Source organism: Leptonotus elevatus, chromosome 14 (assembly GCF_054856555.1).
Source record: "Leptonotus elevatus isolate MCC_2025b chromosome 14, RoL_Lele_1.0, whole genome shotgun sequence".
NCBI lineage: Eukaryota > Metazoa > Chordata > Actinopteri > Syngnathiformes > Syngnathidae > Leptonotus > Leptonotus elevatus.
The window spans coordinates 4,307,780-4,327,392 of NC_141252.1; the positions used below are offsets into that span (position 1 = coordinate 4,307,780).

General features: G+C 40.7%; 3 protein-coding genes across 9 annotated transcripts in view; all 3 read right to left on the reverse strand.

Annotated features, from left to right (window-relative positions):
• The window catches only part of eif2ak3 (eukaryotic translation initiation factor 2-alpha kinase 3), a 32,042-nt gene extending 23,246 nt beyond the window's left edge, over positions 1-8,796 (reverse strand). Inside the window, exon 1 of the mRNA XM_086095023.1 lies at positions 8,281-8,796. Within this exon, the coding sequence (XP_085951149.1) occupies positions 8,281-8,600 (320 nt within the window). The 5' untranslated portion in view covers positions 8,601-8,796. The remainder of the gene's footprint in view (positions 1-8,280) is intronic.
• Positions 8,797-9,875: 1,079 nt separating this feature from the next.
• On the reverse strand, positions 9,876-14,152 carry rpia (ribose 5-phosphate isomerase A (ribose 5-phosphate epimerase)). Its single transcript, XM_086094828.1, has 9 exons — positions 13,867-14,152; positions 13,301-13,361; positions 12,920-12,975; positions 12,781-12,840; positions 11,794-11,858; positions 11,645-11,713; positions 11,423-11,564; positions 10,961-11,060; positions 9,876-10,757 (listed from the first exon to the last, which is right to left on the reverse strand). Exons 1-9 carry the CDS (start codon positions 14,047-14,049, stop codon positions 10,660-10,662), a joined length of 834 nt encoding a protein of 277 aa, XP_085950954.1. The 5' UTR covers positions 14,050-14,152; the 3' UTR covers positions 9,876-10,659.
• A 1,069-nt stretch (positions 14,153-15,221) lies between these two features.
• The window catches only part of slc4a11 (solute carrier family 4 member 11), a 56,294-nt gene continuing 51,902 nt past the window's right edge, over positions 15,222-19,613 (reverse strand). For all 7 annotated transcript variants that reach the window (XM_086094872.1, XM_086094871.1, XM_086094870.1 and 4 more), the window contains one exon: positions 15,222-17,674. In XM_086094872.1, the coding sequence (XP_085950998.1) occupies positions 17,608-17,674 (67 nt within the window). In that variant the 3' untranslated portion in view covers positions 15,222-17,607. The remainder of the gene's footprint in view (positions 17,675-19,613) is intronic.

Genomic DNA, 19,613 nt, shown 5'->3' on the forward strand with positions numbered 1-19,613 from the left:
AACTTGGCGCAACAAAATGCACCCGTTTTTATCCATCTCAGGTGGCAGCCATTTTGCATCGTTGCTCAGTCGAGTAACGACCAATCGTGGCTCCGCTTGCTAATGTCACATGACCAAACTCAAAAAAGAGGAGAGCCATGATTGGTTTACCCCAGTCCTGTAAAGTGGCAAAATGGCCGCCCCCTGACATGGATAAAAACAGGTGCATTTTGCGATTTAATTCATATTCCGCAAACGCAATAGAACCATATTTGGTAAATGAAACGTTACAAAAAATCGATCTGACTATAACAGAATTTCTTCCATATCATACATTAACATAGTCATTCAAATTTGGGGAAAAGTTCCTCGAGTTAAAAAAATCTTCCATTCAAACCTCAAACTATACTTCACGGAACCTTATTTGGCAACTTAAATGCGAGCCAAAATGGACGCCACATAACTAGAATGCAGTTTAACTGTACAATTTCTTCCACACAGTTGACAAAGTGAAGCATATCATTATTACAAACATTATGATTAAAAGTTGTTGTTGTTGTTTTAACGCTTCTTAAAGTTGAAAAGGTCTTCTATAAATAGCAAGTCACACTGCACAAGGAGAGAGCAAAAAGTAGTGGAAACAGGATTTCCTCCACATGATAGAAAAAGGCACAACTTAAAAGTATCAAAAACAAATGACTCTTCTACATGTGAGGAGAATGATTTAAGGATACAAAATAAAGTGAGTGTACCATAAAGGCTCCTGCAGTCTGTCACACTATTAAAAAAATATATACAAAAATCCGACAAGCTCAGCTCAAGAAACATTTAAAGAATGTCTATACGTCTTTGTCTAAAGTGTCAAAGTCAGGGTAACTGCAGAGTCAAGGGTGTGGTTTTTAGGCGGTTAAGAAAAAAAAAAAGAAAAAAAAAAAACAGCGACTAGACTTCTCCTTCCTCGCATAAGCGCACCGGGCTCCTCATGCTCCTCTCCTCTCCTGTCCGCTCACACGTTCTCAAATCCAAACTGCGTGGCGCCACGCTCCCGACCGCTGATTGGCCGAGCAGCCGCCACGCCATTGGTTGTTGCCAAGCAGTGAGTGCAGCGAAAACAAGACAGCGTGGTCCGGGCAGCTACCGGCTAACCGCTTGTTTTTCCTCCTCGCTCGCTCGCTCGCTCTCCTTCGCGATGAGTAGCACCTTTTTTTCTTTTTTTTTTTTTTGCCTCTGCCCCACCCAAAGTGCTGCAGTGCTGCAGGATGTGTCCTGCTGCCGACTTGTCAAAGTGGCCACTGACCTCGTAAATCGAATGTGCTGCATGCAGAACAACTTTTTCAAAACACGCAGGAAATCCACAAACGAAAACATCCCAATAGAAACGATTTGGGCTCAATAAGAGATTAATAGTGGCCCGTATTAATGAGCAACATGGTTCAATTTCAGGAGCAATTTGATCCAAAAGAAAAAAGGATTCTCTTTCAAAGAAAATTGCCACGTCAACTTCAATCCAAAACTTCCTGTGTATTTCCAGGCATGGCTTCTTGAGACTTTTTTTGGTGAGTCTACTCGTGATAGACTTGCCCACCAAATGTCATGTTCCTCAATGAAACTGGCTTTGGCGCAGTTTTTTGGGGGTACGTTTTTAGCAGGAGTTGCAGAGCCAACATGGCCGCTTCAAACCAAAATGGCTGACTTTGTGTGTACTTTCACACAGGGCTTCTTGAGACACTTTTTTTTGGGGGGGGGGGGGTGGCGACTTTGTTCTTAAAATCTCAAAAGGGACTACCAAGCCAAAATGGCCACTTGAAACCAAAATGTCAGACTTCCTGTATGTTTTGAAACTCTTTCGCGGCTCTACTCATGATAAACACGCCTGCCAGATGACATCGCTAAATTCAAACGTCATTGGCGGCTTCAAAGCAAAATGTCTGACATGCAGTTTCTTTTCGGCCATCTTGAGACGTTCTTGTGAGTCTACTCGTGATTGACGTGTTTACAAGTTACGAAGTGAACGGCCAAACTGGTTTGGGGGGGGGGCTGACATTTTTTTTCAAGTCAAAACTGCAAACTGACACGTTCATTTTGCTCGTTAAAATGATCGCTTGGAACCAAAATGGAAGACTTTCTGCGTCTTGACAGGGCTTTTCTTTTGTGTGACGACGGATGATAGGATAACACGAAGACAGACACGAAGCAAATTCAAGCGCGTTACCCAAAAATGATAATGAAGAAACACTAGATGAGATAAGATAACATGACGTAAGCTTGTTAAAGAGGAAAAACAACTAGATCCGCTTCAAGCGTGCTCGAAACCTTCCCCTCACACTTGATTCACACCCGCTACTGGCCTGTTATTTTGAGGACAGCTTCTATTAATAAAATCTCCCCAGTTACACGCGACCACTCAAACTAAGTCAGCAGGACAACATTAAAAAAAAAAAAAAAAGGACAAAAACATGAACTGGTACTCTTCTTCTTCTTCCTCCTCCTCCTCCTCCTCTGCAAACTAACTATAGCCAGACCCATGCGGCCCCAGCGCTCAAATCCTGAGTCGCAGCCCGCCTCTTTAACGCCATTGGCCGACGGGACGGCCGGCCCGGCCCATTGGCTGTTGCTAAGCAGTGGGGCTGCTGCACCATAGCCGGGGCGGCGGCGTAGCTGTTGATGCCCTGCGGGGTGTGGGGGTGTGTGTGTGTGGGGGGGGGGGGGGGCGCAAGGGTGGGTTAAGGGCGGCGGATTCAAAGGAAAGTGGGGGAAGCGGGTTCAAACCACGCCGCCGTCCTCTCACCTCCCGAAGGTGGAAGCGGCAGATGCTGTTAGGTTAGCACAAGTTAGCAAGCGAGTAGAAATTCAAATGATCAAGAATGGTAAGAACTTTTTGCAGGTGCTACTTGATGTGAAAAAGTTTTCAACTCGATTGCAACTACTTCATTTTGACATGGACGAGAACTTTGATTTTTCTAACATCTGCATAAAAAAATAAAAATATTGACATTTGAGTGACTGGCTGTCACAAACGTACAGTACACACGAGCCTGCTTTGCACATGCATGATTCACGCGTGTGCCTGTAAACACGGCATCTCCTGAGGGGGGAGGCGACGTTTACAGGTGACAGGAGCTGGCGATCAAAGCGCACGGCTGCAATATTAATAAGATGACAGGAAACAACGCACGCAGTCGAGAAGAGCAAACGTTAACCTCAATTTCAAAAGCGTCGCCACAACGTTTTTAGGGTCCAATTTTGACAAGAATAACACGCAAAAAACAAAACCTGCCGACGTCAAAGAGAGTCGTCGAGTTCTTGACTTGATTTATGAAAGTCATTTTTCATTAGGGCTGCTCGATTGTGAAGAAAATATTCATCACGGTTATTTTGGTAATAATTGAAATCACGATTAGGACAAATAATCCCCCAAAAATATCAAGACAAATAAAATTATTTGAAACTAAAAGTATTGAATTCGTTATTTTAAAATTTGAAAAATGCAAGCAACTCAAACATCGCAAAATGAGTATTAATAATCTGTTTTTTTACGATTATGCTGACTTTGTAATTGTGGAGTGTAATAATTGAAATTGTAATTCAAATTCGATTAATCGCACAGCCCTATTTCTCATTTACATTTATTATATATCATCATAATCCCCTCAAGGGGAAATTCTGCCGTGCCTACATTTTTGCAGCAAACGGTCGCACAAAACTAATATCGCAAAATTCCATCAAGAAATATCATCAAATGCAAAAATCTTACCTTTAATGAAAAATTTTTTCACTTAATGCTACCAAATCATTAAAACATACTAACGTCTGAATTTTTCGTTTGTTTTTACATGTCTTCCGAAAATGTTCAAATATGCTATTAGCCAAGCGTTACGCATCTTTCTTACAGCATCGCCACAAATGAAAAAAATACACTGGGAGAACGAGGCACTCTAAATTGGCCACGCTTGCGAACTGTTTGAAGGGAAGATGTATTTTTGACTGATTTTTTTTTTTTAAATAAATCAAATAAAATACGTTCTTTTGTTGGTCCCTTAAAAGGAACCCCCGAGTGACATGACAAGTTTGCTTCATATTATTAATTTGTTATTACTAACATAACTTTGAGATTCTTTTTTTAAATTTTTTAAGCGCGATTAATGACCGCCCCCTTACTTGGAAAGCCTATGCTGCGTTAATTCTCGTTGCAACGCAGCAGACACGCCCATGTCTAAATGTAGCAATAATAATTTGTGAAGACTGGGCTCAAGTTGTATTTTACAATTTGAAAAATGTGCAGAATTTCACAAGTTGCTTCATGTTAACGATTGCATAGCTCTTAAATGAAAAGAAAAATGTCTTACAAATGCAATTATGCCATCTAGTGGCAGAAAAATGACCTCAACACAAATCAATATCGCCGTATCAGTGACATATTTCTATGAGTTTAACTTTTTTTTCACTTTTGTGTTAAACAAGAGTATGAAAACTAAAATATTTTATTGTACATTTCGAACAAATCATTAATTGATTAATCGTGAGTCAACTATTGAAGTCATGTGCTTAATTACGATGTAAAATTGTAATTGCCTGACACCCCTTTTAGAAACAAATCTGAAATGTACTTTTGTGTGTGGGGGGTGGGGGGGGGGGTCGATTACACAGCCTGTTGCTATTGGCTGCCGCATACCGCCTCGTCTTTCTTGCGCGCGCGGCCTTGCTAAAGTTCAATGGCAATCCTCCTGACAGATGGATGGAAAGCAGGCAAGCGAACCTCCGAGGACCTCACATGAGGCAGCAACATGCTTCTCCTGTGAACAAGGTGAACCGGGGGGGGGGGGGGGGGGGGGCTGCTGCGCTGCGCTGGGGGTGTCGATAACAAAGAACACACAAAGTCTCGTCTGTGTTCTTTAAGTCGCGTTGATGGTAAACGATGATACGTCGTCGTCATCATAAAGAACGATGATCTCTTCGATTTGTGTCTTCCGCGCGTTTGTTTATTTCCTTTGTGACTTTTATGTATACGCCGCATACATGGCCACCGCTCGCTCTTCCAAAGTTTCGCTCTTTCAAGCCTTCCAACAAGGCATGATGAATAGATGACATGTTTTTAGATCATTACAATTGTAGCGCGGACTCTTGATTGACGCCTTGCTGTCGACGCGATCGACACGCTGAGGAATTAGCGCGCCGCCTAGACGGGCTGCCACACAAATCTAAACAAAAAGCCCATTTGGGCGGCTTGACATTTCAAACAACAAAACAACGCGCAGTGTTTGCCGTAGATATGTCAATAAATCTTCCAACAAAGACTGGTGGGAATTACATGGAGTGAGGTTCCCCAGGATGCTAAGGTTAGCATGCTATTATACTTGCCTCTACTGCATATAATGTTGAAATTAAACATAAGTCACGATAGCAGATACAAGTACAATTGGAAAATAAATGGAGTCAGGGTCCGAGTTAACGTTCAATAATCTTGAGCTACAAAAAAAAAAAAGTATCTATGCAATACTTCCAATTTACATCTACAATGAAGACGGGTGAAAAATACATTAAGTAAGCGTATTATTACTCAAAACTACGATAAAGGCTGCAGAAAATGGAGTCAGGTTGCATCCACTCAACTTTTCATTCCGACAGAAAAGACGAAAGGCTGGTGAGAAATGAAAAAGTAACCCTTTGAGATACCACATATAAGTACAACAAAGACTCGTGTCAAGTGAATGGAGTCAGGTTCCCAGGGCTGCTGAAATTAGCATGTTACCATTTGCATTGCCTCAACTTTAAAGTAATCTGAATTAAAAACAAAGTATTGCAATACCAATAATTGATGGGTAATTAATAGAGTGAGGTTCCCCAGACGAGTGAAGTTAGCAAATTAGCATACTAAGTTCACATGCCCCCAACTAAAATAAATGGCTAGAACTACAACAAAGACTAGTGGAAAATGAATATAGAGTGAGGTTCCCCTGACGAGTGAAGTTAGCAACTTAGCATATCAAATTCACATTTCCTCCAACTAAAATAAATAGATGCTATACCACCTAACTACAAAAAAGACTGGTGGAAAATTGACGGAGTGAGGTTCCTTAAGCCGCCTAAGTTAGCACGTCAACAACGTATATATATATATATATATTTTTTCAATTCTCACATTGACACGATCATATTTCTCTTTAACTTCTGTTCCGACACTTTGTTGCATTCCCCGATTTCCTGGTCAAAAAGTACATACTTCTTCGGTGTACTTTCTGCCGTACAAAATGGATGCGACTTCAATCAAATAGCAATGTGCTGATAAGAAGCGCAGGCAGCGAGTCAAGATCACCCGAATCAGACGGAGAAGATTTAGATGAGTTTGACAGTCGCCGAACTGGGAGTGGAATTCAACCCCTTTTTTTTTTTGAAGATTGGTTCCCGATCCGCCAAAATGCTGCTTGCTGTACAAGTCAAGGCCCGGCAGTACCTCAGACAGCGTTAGTGAACCACTGAAGCGGAGTAACAACGCGACTCGCGGGACTTGTTTGGTCTCTTTACGAGGGGAAGCCTCATCAATAAAAAAAAGTTGGACAGGAAACGTACGCAAGTTCAAGACGGTCCGACGCCTTCAAAAGCTTCTCACCGATTTCACCATTTTTGATCCTGCGTGAAAACACACACGGACGAGCGTGTTTAAAAGACCACACAGAGAATAATTTAACGGTTAAGGTGAATTATCCAAGGCGGTCGGACGCGAGGGAGGCGGCGTGAACAACACACTGCGGCAGGCGCACTCAAAATGACAGCAGGATTAAATCAATGTCGGGAGCGAGTGCTGCATCTCTCGCGCCGATATTTTTACTGCTTTTCACACAAAACTGGAGATGGCAGACTGATATCCTTTCTGTAAAATGCTTACAAATTCTTATCTTACCAAGGGTAAATAATACTCCATTTTGATCACATATCAAGTAAGAAGCATAAGCATGTCAAATTGATCTTAGATTTGAGAAAAAAAATTATGTCATTATCTACAGATTTCATCTTGATGAAGAAAAAGTTCAGTTCGGACAGCAATATGGATATCATTGGTGTAAGGTTAATTCATTAGTTACCTTACGAGACACTGATTTGAAGTCGTTAAGCATTCACTACGACAACTTCACAAAATGTTTCCCAAACAAGTGCGGCATAAACATAACAGAAAATCAGATGGCAACGATCATCATGCACACAAATCTGTGCGTTGATCACTTCAACTTATCGTGTTTCACCAAACGACGACATGGACTGCACTTCTGGAGCACACAACTTATTTAGATAATTCAGAAATCAACAAAACACACATACAATATAAAAATAATTGGAACGCTTTAAATAAAGCTTATTAATAACTTTGTGACTTGAAAATTGCATCCTACTGCATTACGACGTCGATTTGAATTGGATTGTTCAGCCCTACTATACGGCGGGGTTTTAAATATCGTGTTCACCTTATTTATCTGCATTAATAAGTCAAATTGCTCAGTATGGCGACTTGAGGGTGATATTCAATTTGTCCCTTCCAAAAGATAATGATGCTCAGTTTTGATAACAATTATGGTTATTATTGTACTGTGTCTTTTCATGATGCTGACCTGGCAGGTGACTTTTTATGAGTTCTCTGCAAAAGGGCAGATTTTGCAACGCGGCTCTGGCCACGAAGCAAGCGTGCCTAATCATGACGTCACTATTTGATCCAATTTGGGATCACGGAGCAAAGAAAGCTTCATTAAAACATCAAACAAGCCGTTTAAGTTACTTAATATCAAGAAAAGAAAGAGTGTGGTGTTTTGTTTTTTTGCTTTGGAAGCAAATGACGCTTCTTGGCAAAAATAAAAAAAAGTTTGCTTGCTTGCTTGCTTGTGTTGCGTCGCCTCAGCCGAGCCGCCACATCACGCCCGCCCACATTCGGCCACCACAACGTGCACCGAAAGGAACCAAATGCACGCGTAAAATGAAAACACTTTCATCGATTACAACTTTCCACTTCATGGACAGACGTTTCTGGACACTTTGACACCTTATACCTTCCATACAGAGCACATTTAAACGAACACATTTGAAGTATGATGAGGACGAAAATTTATTTGAAAGTTTATTTGACTGGCTGTTCGTTTCTTGGCGTGCTAGAACGCGACGTTATTTGTGTTCGTCTAAATCTCGTCAATTAGTGAAGTTAGTAAGAGCAAGGCTTTGAAAGTTGCTTTATATAACCGCTCGATCGGAAGGGGGACGCGTGACGATGCGAGTCCGCTCGGCGTCGTCGTGCTCCGAGTCACATCCGCCTCAGCCTACCTTCTCACTGGCACACTTCCGCGGCGCTCTCCCCCACAGGACCTCTCGTCGTCGTCGGCGAGCGGCGGCGGCGGGCCGCTGTCGACGTCCTCCACCGTCACATCCGCCACGCCGACGGCGACGCCGTCCGGGTGCAGCTTCACCCTCACCGCTCGGTCTCCATCGTCCGAGCTCGAGCTCGAGCCCCGGCCGGCCAGCTGGGGCTCCCTGCCGGCGAGGACGAAGCCCAAAGTGTGCAGGGTCCCGAGTCCGATGACCACGTTGAGGAGCAGGAGCGCCAGAGAAATGCTCACGTTTCCAAAGCGAAGCCCCCTTTCCATTTGGAAGGCTGGCTCATTAGTGAAGCATGAGATTTACATGCCACTGGTCGGCCGTGTAAATCTTGACATGCAAAACAATAAGAATAAAAAAGGCTCTTATGAATGTCAACAAAAGTAAAGTCGTAGTTTGTCCTCTAGTGCCTTTTATTCTTGTCAAATAATGTAAACACGAGCCACGGGAAGAGAACGCCGTGTTTTTCCCTTTATACTTGATGCAAGACTAGCGGTCAAGGTCCCGCCTTGTTTCTATACCGCGATTGGGCAATAAAAAGCATACGTTCGTTAAACCCACTTTCTATTGCCCGATGACCTGTCAATCACAAGGGGCGGCACACTCAGCACAAGGTGATTGGACGGCTTGCCCGTCAGTCAGGGAGAAGCCCGCGGAAAGGGCCAGTTTCAATAACAGCGCATTTTATTGGCCGAGTCGCCTGGCGTTCAATGCGACGCGTGCGTACACTCACAAGTGTTTGATTGGTTGGGGAAAGACGACTTTGGTAAATAACCACGCGATTGGCTCAAAACGTCGCCCTTGTTTACTAGAGGAGATAACGCCATTGGATACTGCGGTCGTCAATCATCGGCGGTTGTTAAGTCGCCCGACGCAAAAACACCAACGTGGCTCCCCAGTGGACACTAGTTGCGCGACATTTCTTCTTCCTGGTCACGGGTTGTGATCCAACTGTTGACAAGCCGGAAAAAAAAAAACTTTCCAAAAAGTTTGACGTCATGCCCTCAAACGAAGTACAGATAATTGTTTAAAAATATATATAAAAACAAAGTATTGATTCAAATGTTTGGAGTAGTACAGTACTCTATAATAATACAGTACAGAAAATAAATGAATATTTGACCTATACTTTACTTCTGTATATAAAAAGATTTGTGTTTTCATTGAAGTGATGACTGGAACAGTGAATTTTCCTTGTGAGCAAATTAAGTAAAAATGCTAAGAATGATTCTTGCCACCAACAAAATGCTTAACACAGACACACAGCTAGTATTGTACTAAAATGTATATATAACTGTTTTTAACTATTTTACAAAGTTTTTGGAGTGACTTCACTTGTACACATGCACGTTATGTAGTTGTTTTTTTGGAGAGGGGTGGGGGGTATTTTTCGTGGCGTTGTTGGAAGCTGTGACAGCGCCACCCGGTGGTATACAGTTGAATGACATTGCACTCGGGCCTCACAAGACAGCTTCTTCTTAAAAGTAATAAAAATTCAAGTGGATTAGGAATTGGACTGTCGTAAAGAATAATCAACTCCAATGTTACATCATGTTTAAGGTTTACTTGAAAAATCAGAAGCAGGCACATGCATGATTTTGGTCCTGTATCCTTGTAACAGAAAGACAAAAGAGTACCCGACAGTCAAAAATCATCAGTCACAGTCTCGTTGGAAGGATTAAAAAGCTGGTGCAAAACATGCACTTTGGTGTAGCGGACGACAGAGATGCGGTTATGGCACAGGAAAAACACATCGAGTGACAAGTGGAGACACAGGAAGCGCGACTTGTACAAACATGGTTTTCATATTATGGCATGACTTCCTTGTAACTACAACAGCAGCTACTATGTCAAGGCACGTGAGGGGGCATATTCTCCTGTGTACGTAAGCCACCTTTTTTGGGGGGGGGGGGGGGGTGGTGGCTGCACAGATCCTCCCAGTCAAGTTTGAAAGCATGTGTTCAGTCATGAGCAAATGCACCTTCAAAGACGCGTAATCAAATGACATAAACAGGAGAATTTGTCCCACACTGTATATTGCATCCAATCAACTTTGTTTAACCAGAGAACTCATTGGGATTGAAAACGTCTTCTCAAGAGCGACCCGGTCAAGACGGCGACAAAATCCAAATGTTCACACCACACACACAAGAGCGATAAAACCCGAACATGATGACACCATTCCAGACAGCAATCACACGATCCGATCCACCTTATTTGTCTGTCTTTTACGATTGCCCCCAAATTCCCCACAGTCCATTCTGACTTGTAAAATCCGGATGAGTCAAACCGCGTTGCCGCAGGAAGGAGCGAGCCGCGTCAGAGTTGTCAGTTGACGGGCGCGTCGCGTACCTGCACGCGTCCGTCTTCCGTGCCGAAGTAGGCGCGCTCGGCCATGCCCACAAACAGTCCCGTCTCCACCACCCCTGAAAAAAGGTGCAATCTTTTAAACACATGACAAAATGTGGCTGCACAAGTGTGCACACCCTCTTATGACCGGGGCTGAGGCTGTGTTCACAATGAACCCATCTCACTCCCACTCAAACTCAAATGACAACGCCTGCGATGAACTGAAGAAAGAAAGTGCAGCTGTTCTAGTAGGCTTTTCCTGACATTCCCCAGACCTCACCTGGAATCATCTTGATGGCTTTGTTGACGTCGCCCCAGCAGTGAGCGCGCTCAAACTTCCAGTCCAGGATGAAGTTGCTGTTGTCCGTCACCACAGGACCCTGACAGTCACAAATGTGACAAAACAGCCACATTTACAAAGAGCTACGAGTTCCTGGAACTAACAGGTGACATTTCACTTCTTGTAGCATTAGCAAGCATAGCATTAGCAAGGACAAAGCTAGCTACTATTTTAGCATTAGCAAGGATGAAGCTCCCAGTGTAGCATTACTAAGCGTAGTATTAGCGAGGGCAAAGCTACTAGCTTAGCATTAGCAAGGACGAAGCTATGTAGCATTAGCAAACGTCGCATTGACAATTATAGCATTAGCTAGCACGAAGCTACAAGGGTAGCTGATGATGGCCCCAAGTCCAGGAACAGCCCCACTTTTGTTGATAGATTTTTATTTTTGTAAATACTTACAGCTTTACTGACACCCATCCGCAAGTTGGCCTCCCCTCCGAAAAGTTTTACGATCCTCCTGGAGACGGGCACGTGGGCCATGGGGACCACCTCGATGGGAACGCCCTTCGTCCACTGCTGGCCAATGGCTTTGGAGTCCTTCCTGAGAGAAGAGACGGCGGACATTTTTAACCTGGCTTCTTTACAGTGCCGTCTGCAAACGCGCCCTCTCGGATTCCAAACCTGAAGTCTGCGATGACGACGAAATGTCGGGCGCAGCTGGCGACGATCTTCTCCTGAGTCAAGCAGCCGCTGAGCAACAAAACGCGGCGGGCGATTGTGAAGAGGAGCAAAAGGAGAGCCGGGAAGCGCACTTTTGACGTGGAACTCACCCTCCGCCTTTGATGAGAGTCAGATCGGCGTCCACCTCGTCCGCCCCGTCGATGGCAACGTCCAGCTGAGCCAAATGCAGGAGAAACAACATAAGAACGAGAGCTGACCTCCGCCAAAGGCAAACAATAACGCCACCTCCTGGTAGAAAGTTTTATAAACGTCTGGAAAAAGTTTAGAACAGTTGTTCTGTTGTGAATGAAGTGTTGCACATGTTAAACTTGTCCTGTGTTATGTAAGAACCTTTTCTGCTGCTAGTAAAAAATATATATATATATATAAAACTTTATTAACATCAAAACAAGTTCACAAAGTGTTGGAAACTAGTTTTACTACATATATATTTTTTTATATTATGTGTAAAATGTTCAGTTTTAATAAGTATATAAACTTGTTTTGTTAATATTAAAAAATAATGTTGTAATGGCAATACATTTGTTTAAAATTTTGGATAACTACTGTTTATGTGAAACTTTTTAAAAGTGCTTGTAAAGTTGTTCTGCAGGTAATTTACCATTAGATAAGATTTATAAAATGAGTCCAAGGTTAAGTTAAAAAATGTATCCAAAGTTTCTCTAGTAAGTATTAAAAAGTTAGAAAACTTCTGCTAATAATAAAGATTTTAAAATACTTGTACCCTTGTTCTGCTTATGAAACTGCAAACCCGTTCTGCTTTAAATAAAGTTGTTTTTTTTAAAATGTGTTTAAAATGTATGTAAACTTGTTTGGCTGCTAATAAAGTTATTAAAAAAAAAAAAAAAAACTTGTAAACTTGTTCTGCTGTCCAAAGGTTATAAATGTAAACGTGTTCTGTGGCTAATAAAGTCATTTTAATTAAAGAAAGTTTAATAAACTTTCCCTGCAGTCAGTAAAATTGTAATACAGTTTGAACTGTAAAAAAAAGCAAAAAAAACAACCACCATCGTCCGTTTGACACTCGGCGAAAGGCAAACTAACGTCCTACTTGTTCACACTGCCGTTGATCATACCTCAGGGTGTCTGTCAAGATCCGACAGCATTAGTCCGTGCTGCAGAATCAGCTGACGGGCCTGAAGGATGACAAACATGAGCATGGGGAATAAAAACAAATACGGCATTAACTATGTGACTAAAGAAAAGCTAACAAACCTGGAAGGAGGTGGGAACGCAGATGATGTTCAGCTTCTCCTGGCGCACTCTCTCCGCTGGAAAAAAAAAAAGCTTAAAAATCAGGTTTGGATACATGAACATTATCATTGGGGCTCCAGGACCTAGCAGAGGAGTTTGTTATTTGTCTGACAAATTGTTTGTCTTTTGGAGGCACTCAACATGCCAGACAGAAGTCAATTTTTCTTCTTCAGTTTTTTGTCCATAAATTGAGTGTGTCTATTGAAAAAGTCACAAGGACCCACGTCCAGAATTGACCAGTCAGCCATTTTGGTTTGAAGCCACAATTTTGTGTAATCCAACAAAAATGGCTACTTTCAGGTGTAATATTAACGATTTTTAGCATCATGACGATTCACTCACCTAGTCTGTGTACTGCATAGACGATGGTCGAACCGCTGCCAACTCCAACCACTTGATTGTTCTGATGAATACCAAAGAAATGCTACATAATTCTAATTGAATACACTAGCGTGGACTTTAGAAGTGATTTGTTCTTTTAGTAATGTTTAAGCCAAAATGTATCATGATTGGATGTTTTTCTTTAGAAGATCATGCTTACAAAAAGGCTCAAAGGTTTTGCAATCCTAAACCACTGGCAAAAGTTTTGCGTGTATATATGTATATACATACATACACATTTATTTTTGGTCCAAATATCAGGAAAACCTGACATTTGAAGAGTTGCGTGTAGACTTTTTGTCTCTCGTTCGACTGTACAAATCTCAAATGAGTCGTGTAGCATATTAGATTAACATGGCAACAAAAACAGTCTGAAATATGATTGGACAAAAAAAAAAAATCTTACATCGTTTTGTTTTGCTAGCGAACTTTGCTAGCATAACACAATACGTTCAACTTGTTCAAACTGTTCATCCGTGGACAACAAACGATGAGCTCATAATATAAAATCAAGCACAAGTCTTTACCTGAACATGGTTGTCCACCGCGGTATAGGCGGCTTGTTTCTTCGCCTCCTCCGCCATGTTAGCAACACACGTGCTTGTCTTCAGACTGGCGGCGAGGACAAGCGGGCGACGACAGGATGCGCAAGACCACAGGAGGGAGGCAGGGGGGAGCTTAACGAAGGCGACCCAACCCCGAAAGTTCATCAGCCCGGCCCACAAATACGCAGTCACCCTCCAAAACGCGCTGTGCACGCTGCATTTCCGCGTTTGTGGGCCGACAGCACGCTAACTTCCGGTCGTTAAGCTAAACAGTCAAGTTACCGTTAATGATGTTGGAACAAATGCACGGTAACACATTTCCGGTGGAAAGTTTAGGTTGCGCAACAGTTGCCGGTTTTCTTTCTTCTTTTTTATTTTTTTATTAAATTGAACGTCTGTGTCAAACATACATAATTGTGGCTTTTATTATAGTAAAATTCAAAATGCAAAAAATAACCATTATGCAATCCAAAATGAAATACATGAAAATAAAATAAAACCAGCAAGGGCTTTTCATATAACGTGTACAGTATTTGCCAATTCTAAAAATAAGATAAATAGACATTTCTATTTTTCAAGGTTCTTCGAAAAATAAACAAATTCGAAATTTGGTTTCACCTTCAAAATTTAATATTTGTGTAGAATACTTTTCCAAAAGATAAGAATAGTGTTAAGGTACCAAATAGTCATTATTTGTATCTTTCAATTTTCAAAACAGCACAAAAAGCAAATCACCGGTCTCCACTTGTTTCAGATGTTATTGGGACGCCATTTTCAGGAAAATTTGACACTAAATATGTCATTGTTATAGTTAAACGGGTGTATTTTATGTTTGCATACCCTCAATTTCGCTTTACTCCATTTGTAATGAACAAAACAAGGCATTCTATTCTATTTATGTACATTATTTATGTATGGCCTGAGGGTGGCGCAAGAGAACAGTTTGAAGCAGAACGTGTTGAGGAGTGAGCGCTAATCGACAGTATATTTATTATTTAGTATTTTGTCATCAAATTAAATTCTATTTTCTTATTTTTAGTAATTAATCATATAAGCAGTAGCACTATTTGAGGCGAGAGTCTACTGTAGTGGTTTGTAGGGACGAAGAAGCGTGGGGGTCTCGAATTGGGTTGAGATGTGATTTTTTTTAAGCAGACGATCAATTAGGGCAAGGCTTCTGTTAAAACCGAGGACACCACTTGAGGTGAGATGTTGATTTGTTCAAGTGGATGGCTGTGAACTGTGGCACAGCATCTAATAGAGCAAAAGGCCACTCATATTCGAGGTGAGGCATTGGCAGGTTAGCATTTGTGAGGAAACAAAGAAAAGCAAATACGCCCAACATTACTACTTTTTTATTTGGCAAACAGCTTGAGATAGTCTATTTTTTTCAGTGTAAGTTAAGTATATATATTTATATATTTCATTTATATACTATGTAATAAAACAACACATTCTCTTAAGATATTTTTTTACATCATATTCCAGCTTACAAATATAGCTGATCTTTTCCCACAGCAGAAAAAAAGACTCTTTAATGACATGACTATATATATATATATATATATATATATATATATATATATATGAACACACACATTACATTCTTGGTAAGAAAAATAGGAAGGAAAAAAACCCCGGAATGTCAGGGGAAAGAAAAGTTGGGCACACAGAACACAGCTAATTCACAAAAAGTCAAGAATGCAAAAAGACTTTTGGGATGATGAAAAGTTTGTACGGCTCCATGTGACTCCTCGTTTTCCTCTCTTTTCCCGCGAGGATCGTTCCGAGGATTATGCAAATGTCTCCATGTGGGCTTACGACTTCTCCCGCGTGGTCCGACGGAGCTGACTGCACGAGGAGAGCTTTTTTTTTTGTTCTTCAAAAATAGAGCTCGCTGAACTTTTTTAATTTTTTTTATACACAGTATTGCTGAATCGTCACGTGTTGCATTCGAGGACCGTCTGTGATGTGTTGTAGGAAAAGCAACATGCGTACAAATCTCAGTTTCCCGTGTAACAAACAACATCGTTAACCCAAACGTCGTCGGGGCGATTACGTGACGTTACTTTACAAAAATGATGCATTCTAATGCTTTTCATGTGACTTTCCACAACAACCGCGGACTCGTCGGGAGGGTGGAATGCTTTCCTACATGTAAACACATAAAGCCAAAATGGCGGACAAATAATCCCAACACAAAAAATGATGAGCAAAGCAAAGCGCACAATATAAGCATTTAAAAAGATAAATAAATATTCAAAGCTTTGTTTTTTAATGCAATAATATATTGAGAATTGTCGTAAAACTACATGTTTTGGTTTGTGCTGCCATTCTAAATAATTACACACAATATATATAGCGTATATATGTTTTGAATTCCATTCCCCATAAAACGTTAGGTCAAGGTTGGGCGTCAGGACAGGACAGGAAGGAGGTTAGGATGTGGGGATTAACGATTAGGGCAGGACTGGAAGGGTTGTGTTGGGGGTTAAGGTTAAAAGTGAGGTGCAGGGCACGGGGATACTCGTAAGGATTGTGGTCAATGACAGGACAGAAGCAGGAAAAGTTCGGGATCGGGGTTAGGGACAGGACAGGTAGGGAAATAGGGTTAAGGGTTATCGATGGGAAGGCTAAGGGATAGAGTATAGGGATGGGATTGGAAGGGTTGGGGAATGGTAAGGTTGGTATTTAGGGTTGATGTTTGTGGGTTACATATAAGGGATAGGACAGAGGTTTTGAACAGGACAGCAAGGGTTGAGAGATAGGAAAAGTTAGGACTTGGATGGTTAAGGGATAAGGGTCGGGTGGTTCGGACAAGACTGTGAGGGTTAAGGGAAAGGGACAGGACAGGAAGTGTTAGCAGATAAAGAGTTATGTTAAGGAACAGGACAGGAAGTGTTAGCAGGCAGTGTTACTTGTACCAGACAGCAAGTAAGGAGTGAGGGACAGGGAGTGTTAAGGGTAGGATTTATGGGTCAGGACAGAACAGGAAGGGTTTGGGAATTATGGTCACGGTTGGGGCAGGAAGCGCGAACCCTTACGAGATCCTTAAGAGACATTTTGTGCCATTCATTTTTTGGTTGAATGAATATACGCCGACCGTGACAGAGGATATTCATTCATGTGTTATGTTCTTCAAGTGTAAAAACGTCAATTGTGTCTTTCGTGTCAAGATGCAGGCGGGAAAAATATGAATATTGCCAATTTTCACTGCAGCTTTTGCATGGTTTTGTAGACATACGAGTGTGGACATGGAAAGGACCTCGTAAGGGTTCGAGAACCCGCAGTGAAGCCAAGCGGCGCCTCCTGCGTTGAAGGAACGTTAAAGGGAATGCTTTCAAGGAGTGGAAAGAAAACACGCTAAGCTTTTGGATCTAGTATTCGACTACTCATCAACACAGTGTAAGTACACGACACGTGGACCAAACATCACCAGCACCAGCACGGTGTCAAAACACGCGGGTGTGAAGAAAAAGGGGGTTGTGCCGTTACAGCGTCTGCCAAACGAAGTTTGGCACTTACACGGCATTAGTGAGTAGTTCAAGTACTTGAAGCACACACAAGGATGACATCTGCGGTGGATCGGGATACTTGTGGGATCGTTCCTCGGGCGGATTTTCCGGAATGTTCCCGCTTTCGCAACTGGTCTTCCGTTCACGCCTCCGCACAATTTGGTGTGAAAAATACAAAAACTAAACCAAACAAACTCGCCCTCGACAGCTACATATGCTGGGCGTCCATGATGTCCAAGTATTTGGCCTCAATGATGTGAGGAAGCACCCTGTTCCTGCACACGAGAACAAACGTGCATGTGACATAAAGGACAAAAGTATAGGGTCACCTACAGCAAAGACGAGGCTTCAACTCCTCTCGGAAGATATTAGGACCGCATACATTTCCCTGAGGAACTCCACATAGAATGTGTGCCAATTGGATTGGAAATGCTCAAAAGTGAATGTTTGTTGTTTTAATGAGGTTTTACATGACATAAGGAATTGATTTATGAGTTTTCTACTTTAAAAAGAATGTTATTCTTTTATTATTATTATTTTTTTATTAAATGCTACTTATTCATTTAAATTTTAGTTGCATTTTATATATTTTTACTTTATTTTAATTATTAAATTTGTATTGCATTAAAGAATGTTAAAATTTTAATTATTTTTTAAACTTATTTTTAGAGAATTTTTTACATGATTTTTGATTGAATCTATGATTTTAATGACCTTTTAATGTATTATTTATTTATGTTTATGATTTTTTTTACCTAGTTTGAAAATAAAATTTTACTTAATGAATTCTGATTTGATTTTTTCAAAATAAAATTTACTGTTTCTTTTTTTCTTTTCTTATTAACTTAATTTTCTCTCTTTTTCTTGACTTGTATTCCATGAATGTGTACTTGTTTTTCATTCTTTTGTGAATTTGTTTTGTGGATAAGCGGTTCAGATGCTTTTTTAATTTGTAGACTAAACTTTTTTTTATGATGAGTATTTGAAATGTTACTAGTTTTCTTTTAAGGATTTATTGATTTATTGTTTCTTTATGACTTTTTACTTCACATTTTTTATTTTTTACTCCTTCCCCCCCCCCCCCCCCAAATTGGTGAATTTCTACTTGTTTTGTTTTACACATTCTTACATTTTTTTATTTTCTGATTTAATTATGAACATTTCAGTTTTTACTTTAGAATATTCAACACGTATGTAAAGGCAAATGGACCTCAAACGCTTCTTTGGGGAACGCCAGTGCGTTATTACCTTCTCATAAGTAAGCATGATTATCTTAAAAAGTATTGGATTGATCTTATGATCATGTGCAAGTGTACTTGAAGAATGGAGTGGTGTGAGTGTGTGCGCACGTGTGTTTGTGCGCGCGTGTACGTGCGTGTGTACATCTTTGAAATGCAAATGTTCATTTCTTATTGAAAACAAGTGCACTAGGTGAGAGTGTGTGAGGCGCTACGTGCATATACAATGATACGTAGCGTATTGTATAGATCATCATATATAATGCAGAGCAAACATCTGCTCGCTTTCATGTCGTCTCCAAGTGAGCATCCGTGTGGTGTTTTCCAACAAAATGGCCTCAACTGGAACACAACAAAGTGGGATTCTTCCAAAAAAGAAAGAAAAAAAAGGTTTGTGCGAAGGTGTCACCAAAGGAACATGAAAAGAGGAGCTCCACTTGTGTTTTATTTGGATGAATGTTGTTGGGAATGCATGCATTTTGATGTAGGCTATAAGGACAAAAGTATTGGGACACCTACCGCAAGTCCAAAATGAGGAGAATGTGGAATTGTTTTATTTTTTGCAAATTTTTTTTTGTGCGCTTGTTTTTTTTAACCAATATTTAATTTTGTTTTGGTTGTTTATTTATTTTAAAATTTTACACATTTTTAATTAATGCATGTGATTTTTTTGATGAGGTTTTGATTTTGTATTTATACTTAGTCATTTTAAGATTTCTTTTTTACTTCCTTTTGAATGAATTTATCTTAATTTTTTAAAATAATTTTAGAATTAATACTTTTGAAAATAATTCATTCAACTAATATTCAGTGTTGTATTCATTTTTATGCTTTAGTTTTTTTTATTTTGTTTTCTAAAATTCAGTCTTCCTTGTTTTTTTACGAGTTCTTATTTGTATTTTATTTTAAATTAACCATTTCATTGATACTCGTTTGTATGAATTTCTTCATTTTCACAGTAAAAAAAAATAAATTA